The sequence below is a fragment of the Pezoporus flaviventris genome, unplaced genomic scaffold (genome assembly GCF_033815535.1).
Source record: "Pezoporus flaviventris isolate CSIRO_AGI_PZ_B2104156 unplaced genomic scaffold, CSIRO_AGI_Pfla_v1 ptg000029l, whole genome shotgun sequence".
Taxonomy (NCBI): Eukaryota; Metazoa; Chordata; class Aves; order Psittaciformes; family Psittacidae; genus Pezoporus; species Pezoporus flaviventris.
The window spans coordinates 840,439-855,802 of record NW_026892577.1 but is presented as its reverse complement, the minus strand read 5'-3'; the positions used below and the strand labels follow the sequence as shown (position 1 = coordinate 855,802).

Below are 15,364 nucleotides of genomic sequence, written 5' to 3'. Positions count from 1 at the left end.
CTTCCATGTCCTTTTTATGTTGAGGACACCAGGACTTGTGTATTACGGTATGACAAAACCAATCCCATGTATCCTACCTATCTCAGTGATATGTAGTCAAGAACTGAGGCTTTCGTTTCCATGTATTACTGAAGTGAGAATTGCAATGGATTGTTGATATACTATCAGAACCACAGCCTCATGCATCAGCTTATTTGCAGGTTTTTATGGCACTGTATTTTATAGCAAACTTCCTGCTGCTCTGGCGTCAGTATGTGTAATAGAGAGTATTTTGTACAGAGGCCATTTTCATTTTGGCAGCTGCAAATGAAAGGTGCCTGTTATCAAACCTGAAGACATGTGTTTTCATATACGTTAAAGAATATTTACTGTAAATGTCAGAAATGCACCAGTGAGCTCTAATCGGTTAAGCCTGCCCAGAATTGAAAGCCAAGTTTGTGTTAAAGATCCACACTAGGAGATTAAATTGTTGCAGATAAATTTAACTACAGTGCATTTAGTCCTCCTTTTTCTTGAATCTCTTTGACATCATCCCTAGATTTTCTTTTCACCATGTCATAGACCAACTAAGGCTGGATGACCCGCTTCCTTGCTCAAAGCAGGGTCAGAGAAAACAGGTTGCTCAGGAGTGTGTGCAGCTGGGTTTGAATATCTTGAAGAATGAAGGAATCTATAACCTCGCTGGGAACCAATTCACTGCATGACCACCCTCACGGTGACATTCCTTTTTGTTATGTTTAAATAGAATTTACTGCATTTCAATTCATGCTTGCTGCTTCTTGTCCTGCCATAAAGCACCACTGAGAGGAGTCTGGCTCTGTCTTTATTCCAATCCATCAGGTTTTTGTACACATTGATGAGATGCCCCTGAACCATCTCTTCTGTGGGCCTCTAATCTTATGAGAGATGCTCCAGTTCCCTAATCATCTTAATGGCTAGGCTTACTTCAGTATGTGCATGTCTCTCTCGTACTGGGGAGCCTAGAACTGGAACCTGCAACCCAAGTGTGTCCCACCAGTGCTGAGTACAGGGGGAGGGTAACCACTCTAGACCTGCTGGCAGCGCTTATCCAAATGCAACACCAGGATGCCACTGAATTATGGTCAGTTTGTTCCTCAGGAGCCCCAGTCCTTTTTCTCCAAAACTGCTTTCCAACTGCTTACACTTGGTCTGTGCAACGGTCTTATTTTTCAAGAATTTAGAAGGCAGGATTATAATCCTGTAGCCCCTTTCCAATAACCATGTGTGATTGCTCCACAGAGCACATGGTATTGTTTTTGCTTTTGTTAGGAACAGTCAAGCTGTGAATAGCAATGTTCAGGCTTACATTTCTTTATTAACACATGAATACAATCAGTTGTATTTACCATTGTCCTCCAGTTTGTTTGCTCTTCTCAACGGCTGTTTTGAAAGCTTCTGATTCTGGACTCTGGCCTTTTGTCTTTCCTTCCTCTATCCTAGCTCTGTGAACTTTTTGCAGAAAGAGGACTCTTTATTCCTTCTGTCTCTAGACCCAAGCTATGTTTTTCTATAGGAGGAAAATTGAAATATATGAGCAGAAATCATGAGTTATGTCAGCTATTGTGATTTGGTTACCATCTGTATCACAGCCAAAATTAAAAAATAGGTACAGCCTGGAAGAAGTGTAATGAGTAGAGTATTAAACCAACAATTGGCCTGTTTGTAGCTGGCCTGTATTTCTCTTCATCAGATGAGGAGAAACAGTAGATGTGAAATATAGTGACTCCCAGCAAACCGATGAGAAGGACAGGATTATGGTCTTTTGTACCCTAAGTGATCTATATCTCCATTAAGACTTCTCATAGGCCAAACAAGGAAAACAGTTCAAGAGGAATTTTGATTTTACTTCAACCCATACTCCTTTCCCTTTTTATAAACTTTGTGATTCAAAGGATTGAAAGAAGCCTTTTTGGCAAATTCAGCTAAGGAACATAGAAGATTAAGGGAAGACACTGGTAAAGCAGAACATGATGAGGTCCACTTAAGGTAGGTTACAAATAGCTGGTGTTAATTTACTTCTGATAGCTGACATAGTCCCACTTATAATGTGCAGTTCATGTAAAAGCAGCAAGGAAACCAGCCTGTAATTTCAAGTGGAAACCATAAGAAATATAGACACTTATGAGACTGGAGCTCTCTGCTGAGAGATGTATCAAAAAGCCTGCTATGAATTTGCTCTCTCACCTTATGTTACAATCTGCTTAAGTAAGTCATTAGCTAGAAGCAGTAAATGAATAAAATTGGGATGGTGGGGGCAAAGAAACATATTGATTCACTAGTCTGGTTTCAAAGGTAACACTGGGCCTGCACTTACCGTTAAGATAATTTATAATATGGGCAGTAGGACAAAATTTTCAGGAAACTGAAACTTTGGCATTCCTATATAATCATTCTGTAAAGATCAGTCATAAAAATATTGCATAAGAAATCAGACATACCTGAACCAGACTGACCTTGGGACCCTCCCCTTTTCACAAGTGCAGAGTATAAATTCTGATGCTCTGCTTTATTGGCATCTCTTGACAAGATGGACATCACCAAGAACTTGCTTTGGTTATTCCTCTTTAATTCAGCACTCCTGGATGCCATCTCAGGTAAACCACTTATAATCTTTAAAGAACATTCTTTTGAAACAGGTAGTTAAAAAAGGGATTTCTTATGCCTCTACGCTGGTTCCATACACGGAATTCACATGCTAGTATAATGAAATTTGTGCAAAGATTAGAAGCAAACCAGACTGAAATTAGGTAGCATCATGTTGTCTTATTAAAGACCCAATTGATATCATGATTAACTATTATCCATGTTGAAGTAAATTTAGTACACTGAAATAAATACTGTTCCTGTTTGCAGTAGTGTCTTGTAGCACAGTATAAACTAAATTAGAAAAAATACTACCATGAAAATACTACTGAAATACTTTGTTCCTCTATATGTGTGGCTTTCAGTATGGGATTAAGAGGGAATATAATTTCTTCGACTGCAATTCCAAAATTGACTCTGTGTTGGAGACATCTTCAAAGATTGTGTTTCTCTTCCTTCCACCATGGATGACCAGCATTTTAAGACACAAGATGTGCACTGCTCGTTTGATGACCTGGCACCACCATTCCCGGCGCTGGAAGAATCCATGGCCTTCATCCTTCTGCATGGCATCCTCATATGCTTCTTTCTCTTTTTCCCCTGCAGGTGCCACAGCCTCCACCACAGAGAGCTTCATAACATCCTTTCCTCCGGGTAAGCCTCCATTTCCCATGGTTTTCCTGGCCACTTCTTCTGGCAGTGCCAGTCAGTGGCTCAGAGGCTGGACTTGCATCTTCCCCATGGTAGAGCAGAGATAAGAAAAGGCACAGTCTCAGCAAGCAGAGGATGGCATTCCCAGAGCTTTTCCAACATTTTCCCTGTCTCCTCCTTTCCCAGGTGCCTCCCTGAGCCTGGTGAACGGTAGACACCAATGTGAGGGGCGTGTAGAAATTTCACACCCTGGGGGCCGGGGCACAGTCTGCGATGACAGCTGGGACCTGAAGGATGCCGAGGTTGTGTGCAGGCAGCTGGGATGTGGCTTTGCTCTTGCTGCAACATCCAATGCCTACTTTGGACAAGGCACAGGCAGCATCTACCTGGATGATGTGCGCTGCACCGGGAACGAGTCCTCCCTCTTCCAGTGCAGCCACAATGGCTGGGGTGTCCACAACTGTGTCCACAGTGAAGATGCTGGTGTTGTCTGCTCAGGTATCATTGCTTTTCCTTTGCAAACTTCAGGAGACTTTCAAAAAGGGTTCTTGTGGGCCACAATTAGCTTTTTTGCGGGGCATATTCCAAGAGTCCGGCTTTGTTGCTTCCGCCATGGGCGACCAGGCTCCTGAGAAACACAAGATGTGCACTGCAACTCTGATGGGCTGGCACCAACATCCCAGTGATGGAAGAATGCTTGGCCTTCATCCTTCTGCATAGCACCCTCACATGCTTCTTTCCCTTTTTCTCCTACAGATGCCACAGCCTCCACCACAGAGAGCTTCATAACATCCGTTCCTCCAGGTAGGTCTCCATTTCTCATGGTTTTCCTGGCCACTTCTTCTGGCAGTGCCAGTCAGTGGCTCAGAGGCTGGACTTGCATCTTCCCCATGGTAGAGCAGAGAGAAGAAAAGGCACAGTCTCAGCAAGCAGAGGATGGCATTCCCAGAGCTTTTCCAACATTTTCCCTCTCTCCCTCCTTTCCCAGGTGCCTCCCTGAGCCTGGTGAACGGTAGACACCAATGTGAGGGGCGTGTAGAAATTTCACACCCTGGGGGCCGGGGCACAGTCTGCGATGACAGCTGGGACCTGAAGGATGCCGAGGTTGTGTGCAGGCAGCTGGGATGTGGCTTTGCTCTTGCTGCAACATCCAATGCCTACTTTGGACAAGGCACAGGCAGCATCTACCTGGATGATGTGCGCTGCACCGGGAACGAGTCCTCCCTCTTCCAGTGCAGCCACAATGGCTGGGGTGTCCACAACTGTGTCCACAGTGAAGATGCTGGTGCTGTCTGCTCAGGTATCATTGCTTTTCCTTTGCAAACTTCAGGACACTTTCAAAAAGGGTTCTTGTGGGCCACAATTGACTCTGTGTTGGCGACATCTTCAAAAGATTGCTTTTTTGTTGCTTCCACCATGGACAACCAGTCTCCTGAGGCACACAAGATGTGCACTGGAAATGTCATGGGCTGGCACCAACATCCCAGTGATGGAAGAATCCTTGGCCTTCATACTTCTGCATGGCATCCTCACATGCTTCTTTCTCTTTTTCTCCTACAGGTGCCACAGCCTCCACCACAGAGAGCTTCATAACATCCGTTCCTCCAGGTAGGTCTCCATTTCTCATGGTTTTCCTGGCCACTTCTTCTGGCAGTGCCAGTCAGTGGCTCAGAGACTGGACTTGGATCTTCTTCATCAGAGAGCAGCGACAAAGATATGCACAGCTTCAGCAATCAGAGGATGGCATTCCTAGAGTTTTTCACACATTTTCCCTGTCTCCTGCTTTCCCAGGTGCCTCCCTGAGCCTGGTGAACGGTAGAAACCAGTGTGAGGGGCGTGTAGAGATTTCACACCCTGGGGGCCGGGGCACAGTCTGCGATGACAGCTGGGACCTGAAGGATGCCGAGGTTGTGTGCAGGCAGCTGGGATGTGGCTTTGCTCTTGCTGCAACATCCAATGCCTACTTTGGACAAGGCACAGGCAGCATCTACCTGGATGATGTGCGCTGCACCGGGAACGAGTCCTCCCTCTTCCAGTGCAGCCACAATGGCTGGGGTGTCCACAACTGTGTCCACAGTGAAGATGCTGGTGTTGTCTGCTCAGGTATCATTGCTTTTCCTTTGCAAACTTCAGGAGACTTTCAAAAAAGGGTTCTTGTGGGCCACAATTAGCTTTTTTGCGGGGCATATTCCAAGAGTCTGACTTTGTTGCTTCCCCCATGGGCGACCAGGCTCCTGAGAAACACAAGATGTGCACTGCAACTCTGATGGGCTGGCACCAACATCCCAGTGATGGAAGAATCCTTGGCCTTCATCCTTCTGCATAGCACCCTCACATGCTTCTTTCCCTTTTTCTCCTACAGATGCCACAGCCTCCACCACAGAGAGCTTCATAACATCCGTTCCTCCAGGTAGGTCTCCATTTCTCATGGTTTTCCTGGCCACTTCTTCTGGCAGTGCCAGTCAGTGGCTCAGAGGCTGGACTTGGATCTTCCCCATGGTAGAGCAGAGATAAGTAAAGGCACAGTCTCAGCAAGCAGAGGATGGCATTCCCAGAGCTTTTCCAACATTTTCCTTGTCTCCCTCCTTTCCCAGGTGCCTCCCTGAGCCTGGTGAACGGTAGACACCAATGTGAGGGGCGTGTAGAAATTTCACACCCTGGGGGCCGGGGCACAGTCTGCGATGACAGCTGGGACCTGAAGGATGCCGAGGTTGTGTGCAGGCAGCTGGGATGTGGCTTTGCTCTTGCTGCAACATCCAATGCCTACTTTGGACAAGGCACAGGCAGCATCTACCTGGACAATGTGCGCTGCACCGGGAACGAGTCCTCCCTCTTCCAGTGCAGCCACAATGGCTGGGGTGTCCACAACTGTGTCCACAGTGAAGATGCTGGTGTTGTCTGCTCAGGTATCATTGCTTTTCTTTCCTAAATACCAAGACACTTTCAAATACAGCTTCTTGTGGCCCACAGTTGACTCTGTGTCGGAGACAACTTCAAAAGATTGTGTTTCTGTTGCTTCCACCATGGGCGACCAGGTTCCTGAGACACACAAGATGTGCACTGGAAATGTCATGGGCTGGCACCAACATCCCAGTGATGGAAGAATCCTTGACCTTTATCCTTCTCCATGGCACCCTCGCATGCTTCTTTCTCTTTTTCTCCTACAGGTGCCACAGCCTCCACCACAGAGAGCTTCATAACATCCGTTCCTCCAGGTAGGTCTCCATTTCCCATGGTTTTCCTGGCCACTTCTTTTGCCAGTGCCAGTCAGTGGCTGCACTTAGATTTTCTCCATGGGAGAGCAGAGAGAAGAAAAGGCACAGCCTCAACAAGCAGAGGATGGACTTCCTAGAGTTTTCCCCACATTTTCCCTGTGTTCTCCTTTCCCAGGTGCCTCCCTGAGCCTGGTGAACGGTAGAAACCAGTGTGAGGGGCGTGTAGAAATTTCACACCCTGGGGGCCGGGGCACAGTCTGCGATGACAGCTGGGACCTGAAGGATGCCGAGGTTGTGTGCAGGCAGCTGGGATGTGGCTTTGCTCTTGCTGCAACATCCAATGCCTACTTTGGACAAGGCACAGGCAGCATCTACCTGGACAATGTGCGCTGCACCGGGAACGAGTCCTCCCTCTTCCAGTGCAGCCACAATGGCTGGGGTGTCCACAACTGTGTCCACAGTGAAGATGCTGGTGTTGTCTGCTCAGGTATCATTGCTTTTCTTTCCTAAATACCAGGACACTTTAAAAAATGATTTCTTGTTTGCCACAATTGACTCTGTTGAAGACGTGGTCAAAGAGCGTGTTGTTTGTTTTTCGCACAGTGGCTGACCAGCCTGTCAAGGTCACCAGGCTCTCCACAGCCCATCTGATGGGCTGGCAGCATCATCCCCAGTGCTGGAAGAAACCATGCCCTTGCCCCTTTTTCCACAGTGTTCTCATCTGCTTCTTTCTTTTCCTTCTCTGCAGATGCCACAAATATTACCAGTGTTCCCACTCCACCAGTGACTACTCCAGGTTCGTGTTCTATTTTCATTTATATGGTGCATTACTGTTGAGATGTATTATTTGCAAGATTAGATGTTGGTGTCATATCATTTGCACATTGTAATGCTTTTGGGAAAAGCCATTTTGGGTGCTGTTTAAATCCTACATGCATCTCCCCTATGTCTGTCTGATTATTTTCCTGGTGATGGATTTCAGACTGTTGATTTTGGGGGAGAAATATTTTTCTTCACTATTTTTTTTTTGTTATTTGGCCCAGCACCACTTGTTTCCTTTCATACCCACTTATGTCTTAATCCTACCAGCAAAATGGAATCAGAGAGTCAGAGATCTCTGAAGAGATCATCCCACTTGTAGCCTGAGTCAGCATAGCACCATTTTTCAGTTCTCTCTCTAGAGATATACACTCTTGGAGCTGTGGCTGGATATATAGAATATATGTTCATTTTATTATAAATCAATCTAAATATGTAACTTTTTTTTTTTTTTCCAGCTAAAAAATACATTTGTGGTGGCTTACTTTTTAATCCCTCCGGAACACTTCAGAGTCCCTATTATCCTCTGAATTATCCAGATAATGCAGATTGTTTGTGGCAAATACAAGTAGAGAATAATTTCCGCATTACACTCACATTTAGAAACATTCAGTAAGTAAACTGCTTCTTGCTTGAGCAATAAATGGGTCTCAAACCTCAACTGCAACCACAGTTAGAATCATAGAATAGTTAGGGTTGGAAAGGACTCTAAGATCATCTAGTTCCAACCCAAATTCCCAGGCACATATCCCATGAATATAATTTGCACAGCAATTGTGTGAGTGAAGTATTTTCGTTTATTATTTGCTATTTTTTATTATTTAATTTATTTTTTATTATTTAGTTTATTATTTGTCAGCACTTAAAACCTGTGGGTTTTAAATGTATTTTATTATACATTCATGTTTCTTCCTCAGGTTGCAAGGTGGATGCCAGAATGACTATATTGAGATTTATGATGGGCCACCAAACACTTCTCCTCTGCTTGGAAGAATTTGTTCTAATTATGGTCTTACGTACACATCATCGTCCAACTTCATGGCTGTCAGATTTCACAGTGACTCCAGGTATTCCGGTAGAGGGTTTCATGCTGAGTATCGGTCCATTCCAACAGACCATACCACCAGTAAGTTTCCATTCTGCTGGTAATGTTTTCTTTGCTTAGAAGCTTTTATACCCTAATTTTATTTGCTAAATAAGTATTAATGTTGTTGCACATAGGTGACATTCCTACTTGAATTTCAAAATTATCACCATCAGAGAATAATCTTGTTTTCATTTAAAAAACATTTTAAGAATCAAATTCATTGCCTTGAGATGTTTTCTACAGCGGTCAGTCTAAAATCATATTTCTTCTTATCACAACATTATTCATATATTTTTTTTTCCTACCTTTGTGGGCAGATTTTCATGGAATCATAGAAATATTGCTTAGAAAGGACCTTTGGAGGCTTCCTAGTCCACGTATTCAAAGCAGAGCTGCTCCCTGTCATCAGATATCTCTACTAATGGCCAGACTCTCCCCCACATCACTGTTTTTCACGCCATGTACTCAGTGAACTGTCATGATGACCTAAAGGTCCTTTCCGACCCTAACTTTTCTATGATTCTATGATCCCCTTACTTATGCAGTGTTTCTGTAAGCCATTGTGTACTTTTAGCTCTACACCTTCCATAGTAGCTTTTGGATTATTGTTCAGAAAAAAAATCCCACTTTTTAGCATTTTTATGTATACAGGTGATACAGACTCAAGGGCTCAGCAAAAGCCTATTGTAAGCTACATATTTTGGTCAGGTTAGTAACTGACAGTTCACTGAAGTTTGTCAGAGACTCCTGCTTATTCATGTCTAAGACGTAAAAATAAGTGGTTTGGCTTATGAATTCTCTTCCCTAAATGGTAGGCTATTGCATTTGTTGAAGCTGTAACAGGCATTGGAACAGGCTGCCCAGGGAAGTGGTGGAATCACCATCCAAAAACTGTGTAGACATGGCCCTTAGTGACATGGTTTGGTGGTGGCCTTGGCAGTCCTGGGGCAACGATTGGACTGGATGATCATAAAGGTCTTTTCCAACCTAGCTGATTCTATGGTTCCATGCAAATATTGTCAAGTACCTGAAATAATTTGTAATTCATATTTTCTTCTCTAGCTCTTGTATGCTTGTCAACATACATGCGCGCAGCAGTGGACAGGCGTTATCTCCAGTCACAGGGCTATTCAGTGTGGAACATCAGCTTGTCTGACCCTTATTGTAGACCAACATTTACATCAACTGAGGTTATATTCAACATTCCATACAATGGCTGTGGTACACGTAGACAGGTAGGTGTCAACATATTTTGTTGTTCTCCAGGTTTGGGCTTGGGAATTTAATAGACATTTGCAAAACTGTAATGAATTGCAAATGGTGTTGAAGCCCACAGGCATTCAAAACACAGAAAAGAATTGTGCTTCTGGAGGCTAAGATTTCTTAAACATTCCTACTTATCCTTCCCAGTGTTTAGGCAGTCCCTGTATCTATTTCAGAGTGATGGTCTAGAGAACAAAGTATAGGAGAGAGTTAAGTGAACAAACCCACCCATGCTGCTTGGGGTTTCTGAGTATGACACGTTCTCTCTGACTAATATTAGGACCTGGTACAATGCAGAACTTCACAGTGCACACTGCGAACATGACTACATGCAATGATTTTGTACTCGTTTAATGTGTCGAACAGGGCAACAACGAAACGATCACCTACTCCAATGTGATAAGAGTGCCTGCTTTCGGTTACATCATCAAGAGGCAAAGTGACCTTTACTTGAGTGTCAACTGTAAAATGCTCCGGAACACCTGGGTACAAGCAATGTACATTGTCAATGACACCATTAATGTCAATGAAAGTCTGTCCCAGTATGGCAGATACAGCATGAACCTGACATTCTACAATTCCTCATCTTTCTTGTGGCCAGTGCATGACTTCCCATACTACGTTGACCTGAATCAGAATTTGTTCCTTCAAGCTTCCCTTCACAGCTCTGACCCAAATCTGGCGGTGTTTGTGGACACGTGTAGCATCACCTGATCCTGACAACTTTAGAACACTGGCTTATGAATTGATCAGAAGTGGGTAAGGACTTTCTAGAATGACTTAAGTATTTGCAGGCATAGTTCTGAAAGAGCTTCATTTATGAAAGAGGTGACCGAGGCCCAGTGTATGTTGGTTGCAATTCTCAATACAAACATACTTCTAAGAAAGACCTTTTGGGAGAGCCTGAAGAAAATATAACAAAAAAATGCCATTCAGGAGTTGCAGTCAAGCACTGAGCACACTCAAGGAGGCAGCATAGAAACTGAGGTCTGAATTTGTTTCTGAAATAGATACATGAATTGTTGGGATGTCAGTGGTTCTATGTTTCCATACAGCAGAATTAGGATTTCACAGCATCATAGTTAGAATGCAAAACAGTCCGTTCAAAGAGAAGAGAAATTCCTTAGCCTTCCTTTGCTACTCTAGAAACCTAAAACATTTTGCTTAATTTGTGCCTTCTGATTTGAAATGGAAAAGTTGTGGATTCTTGTAAAGGATGCAAAACCGACAAGGAACTAAAAGCATAAAGGTGTGGCTCTCAGTGTCCCATTTTGTTCCAGGAATGAAAAACTCATGGTAGCTTATTTGTCTTCTGTGCTTGGTAGGATTGTAATTTCTCTGTCTCCTGGGAGGGTGTTCACACCAGTAACCTTAGCAGTGTGGTAACCTACTGATAAGCTGTAAGTCAGGCTTATGACAGGCTAATGAAAGGACACAGTGCCTCCTGCCTGTTGAATGAATGTCCTCCCTTTTACACTTGAAATGAATCTTAGGAAGGTTTTGTCCTCTTGTTGGGTTTTCTTTTTATTTTAACTATAAAAACACATATCAGCAAGTTGGACACAGAAGGACTGCCTACCTTTGTGAGCAGGACACTCACCAGGGAGATGGAGCAAATAGAGTCTGATAATTTTCCTGATAATTTTATTCATGTGACATGGAACTGTGCCAAAAGCAAACGTATTTCATAGAACCCTAGAATGGTTTCGGTTGGATGGGAGGTTAAAGCTCATCCAGTTCCAACCCCCTACCACAGGCAGGGACACCTTCCACTGGACCAGGTTGCTCCAAGCCCCGTCCAACTGAGCCTTGAACACTAAGTCACTAACATTATAAAGATCAGGTGTGTTGGGATACCACTGCAGTATAAAAGAAATTAAGAATGAGAAGACTTAAAACTCTTGGTGTGCTCATTAGGGAAATGAGCGTGAATACAAATAAAGACAACTTTAAAATATCCTGGGGTAAAAATTGTGGGTGAATTATGGTGATCTTTTAAAATTAAACCAGAATGACCAGGATCCAGGTCAGGTAACTTCTAAGGCTAGAAATTGTCAGGAAGTGAAACTCATTGGCAGGAAAGTTAACCAAGCAGCTTGCTCTGTGAAATGTCTGGAGACCTCGGTGAGGAGTCCAGATTCCTCAAGGAAGGTACTCTACATACACTGAAGGACTGAAGAGCATGCTTATTTTCCAGAATAAAATGTATATTGGAATTAGTTTTGTCCTTCTAGAACAGAAAGAGGCCCTTCCTCTTTCTGCAACAAGCTGCAGGGGCCTCCTTGCAGCAAGTGGGTAATCCTGTTTGCAAATGCAACCCAGCTCCTCACCTGAAACACAGAAACCAGCAGAACCACTAGTTATTTTTCAGCTATTCTTGGTTTAGCTATTTTTCACCTATTCTTGTTTACACAAATTTTGTTGAGCTATGAAACCCCTCTATCGCATGCATTACTGTGGTAGAAATCACTGCCACTCTTACGTTTGTGTCTTAATCGTTCTTGTTGCTAAAACCACTTTTTATCATTTTGAGTTCTCTTACACTTCCACCTTCTATTTTTATATTTAAGCTCAGAAATACCTCACAGAGATAGTGTAATATTGATTTTTTTTCACAATAGCTAATCTGTTCATTTTATGTCTTCCTAGGTGCGTCAAGGATCCTACCTACTCTTCTTACTATTCACCATACAGCAGTGTTGCTCGGTTTGCCTTTAATGCCTTTTCATTTGTTAATCGATACCAATCAGTTTACCTGCAGTGTGATCTGGTGGTGTGCAGGGCCTATGACTACTCTTCCCGCTGCTATCAAGGTTGTGTTAATAGATCCAAGAGGGATGCAGGCTCTTCCCAGGAAAAAATGAGTGTTGTTATTGGACCTGTCCAGCTTCGGGAAGCTCATGCTGAGAACAGGAATGCTGGTAAGTTTAAATAACTTAGATAATGTAAGACTCTGTGTATTACTGTATGTTTGTGTGTCAGACATGAAATCCAGCTCTCAAATATGCCTTTGCTGGTTTATCCACCACTCTGCTCTAATTCTTCCATGGAATTTTTTATTACTTTTTAAATACAATTGCTTTGTAAAGTTTACAACTGTTTCCTTTCTATCACAGTTTAGATCCATCATTTATTCTGCACATGTCAAATGGCAATTTATTCAGTTCTGTGGGAAGAGGGATGAGATGCAAGTCATCTCCCTGCAGGATTATATTACTTTTTCAAAGCTGCCTGTGCCTGACTGGCATGTCACATTTATTAGCAACCAATCCATAGGTCCCCTTGCAAATCGTATTTCCCAGTGTCCTGTAGCTGCTGTTTCCACTATAAGAAAGCAGCATCTTATGGTCTTAGAGTATAATCATTACAAACTTAGTTGCTCTTTAATTTTTTGCTATAATCTTTACTTGTTTGGCATGGGCACAGAATCATTGGTGACACAACATACAATAAACCAACTTGGCTTCTGGTAATCTGGCAAAATCCAGATTGCAACATTTTGGTTCAAGCTCTCTTTGCCTAACTACCTTTGAGATTAACCAGCTCAGGAAAACAAATGTAAACCTCTTTCTTTCCCTTTTATGCACAGAGCTGGCATCTGACATCAAGGTGAAAGGGGAGTCTCAGGACCCAGTGACTGCTGCCAGCTCTCACGTTCCTCTGGCTGTGGCTATTGTGGTGCTGGCTGCTGCTGTTCTCACAGTGGGGGGATTTCTTTTGAAGCGTAAGCTGCAGGAACCCATCCCATACCAGATAATGTGAGAGGCAAACCAAGACCTTCCAAGGTGGAAGACCACTTTCAGCAGCCATCTGCCTCACTGTTTGGTTTTGCAATCTGTGAAGAGGGTAACTCTCACTTGACTATTCCACCCAGATTTTGTTTGAAGGATCTGTATCAAGATTCAGATTGAAAATCTGTATCAAGAGAACACCAAGTGTTACCGTGAGCTGAACCTATAAAGGAGCCTGGCTTTAAATAAAGTACAAATATACTTCAGGTCTTAAGACAGGTTGATTCTTCCATCCCAGCATCCGAATAAGGCACCATTTTCAACACTGGACATTTCAGAGCATCTCAGTTGAGCTCCTGTTTGAGTGTCTGTCTGAGAAGACTGATTTAAGTGACTTGAGAATGAAGAACTGACTTATTTTGCCTTGCTGATACACAGATAAAACCCCTGTGTAGCACCATAAAATACTCTGGAAAGCAGTCTGAGATAAATGTTTCTTTGCAGTAACAATACCTTAACAATGAACCATGCTCCTGTGCAGCATTCCTTATTTAGGGGGTGTGGTTCTTCACAATTACTTATTTCTATGGGAAATGTAGGCCATTTATAAGATTTTGTATAGAGGACAAATATAATCAAATCTGTTACGTGAACGTGTAATTAAGAAAAAGCAGGAAAGAAAGGACATGGAGCTGTTGGAACAAGTCCAGAGGAGGCCACAAGGATGATCAGGGGGCTGGAGCACCTCCTGTATGAAGACAGGCTGAGAAAGTTGGGGCTGTTCAGCCTGGAGAAGAGAAGGCTGCGTGGAGACCTCATAGCAGCCTTCCAGTATCTGAAGGGGGCCTATAGGGATGCTGGGGAGGGACTCTTCATTAGGAACTGTAGTGACAGGACAAGGGGTAACGGGTTCGAACTTAAACAGGGGAAGTTTAGATTGGATATAAGGAGGAAATTCTTTCCTGTGAGGGTGGTGAGGCACTGGAATGGGTTGCCCAGGGAGGTTGTGAATGCTCCATCCCTGGCAGTGTTCAAGACCAGGTTGGACGCGGCCTTGGGTGCCATGGTTTAGCGTAAGGATGCCACCACCGGGGCAGCCAGAGCAGAGCTCCCGGACCAGGCCCTGATCATACAACGGGTGTTCACCGTCCCGCTCGCCTGCCCGTGCAAACCGCCTCGACCCGCTCTGTTCCCCGCGCTCCTGGGGCAGGTTTTTAACCGCTCAGGGCTGGTGCCGCTGCTTCAGGCTCCATCCCCTGTGAGTCAGCTGCTGGCGTCAGCGGAGCTGCCGGCTCCTGGGCAGGTCCCGTCGAGGACTCGAGGCTCCCTTGGTGGCTCTTGTCGTTCTGAGCTGAGGCTTCTGGATGCTGCTCTCGCCCCTGCTCCGGTGTTGAATGCGTCCTCTCTCGAGCTACTCACCTCAGCAATTGACCCTATAACTCTAAGTGACTCAGTCTACTTAAAACTTACTATTTAAAGCTAAATAACTAATAGCTCTCAACATCTGAACTCCCAGCTAAGTTATTGTCAGGAAGAATGTGGCTTCTGACAAAGTGACTTTGCCAAGAAATGATTTCTGCTCTGGTTCTTATGCATTCCTACACCTGTAACGAGGGGGAGAGAAAGAATGTACGTAAGCTGCCATAAGGAAGCGTGGCCTCTCCTATCCCCATGTGAAAACAAAATGAAGAAAAAATAATAAAGGAAGACTCTGTTTGGGAGCAGGTACTTAATACAGGTGGAAAGGTCATTGGTATTTGACTGAGAAATGCTCTACTTTAGCCTTTCCTGTTTACTAGCCAGCTAAGAAAAGGGAAGTTCATTGGTAAGAGGATAATGTCCTATGTGTGAGGTGAGCCAGGGACAAAGTGGTGACGTGTAAGGAAGGTGGGCTGTACTCCAGCGTGACATCCTGACCTGACGAGGAGGATGAGGGCAGCTCTGATGGGAATCAGCTTTACAGCCTGTACCATTTCTTACCTCAAGCTGCCTTC

At 44.1% G+C, this 15,364-nt stretch overlaps 1 protein-coding gene across 1 annotated transcript; it reads left to right on the top strand.

The window, feature by feature from the left end:
• Positions 1–2,548: 2,548 nt before the first annotated feature.
• DMBT1 (deleted in malignant brain tumors 1) lies at positions 2,549–13,629 on the top strand. The gene is given in 17 exon segments (XM_061459550.1): positions 2,549–2,615; positions 3,211–3,258; positions 3,388–3,855; positions 4,012–4,059; positions 4,244–4,555; positions 4,957–5,405; positions 5,712–5,754; positions 5,850–6,161; positions 6,592–6,957; positions 7,219–7,266; positions 7,748–7,901; positions 8,207–8,415; positions 9,439–9,611; positions 10,006–10,340; positions 10,342–10,398; positions 12,289–12,560; positions 13,229–13,629. Coding segments are annotated over 17 exon segments (3,534 nt in total). The 3' UTR covers positions 13,402–13,629.
• The last annotated feature ends 1,735 nt before the right edge of the window (positions 13,630–15,364 follow it).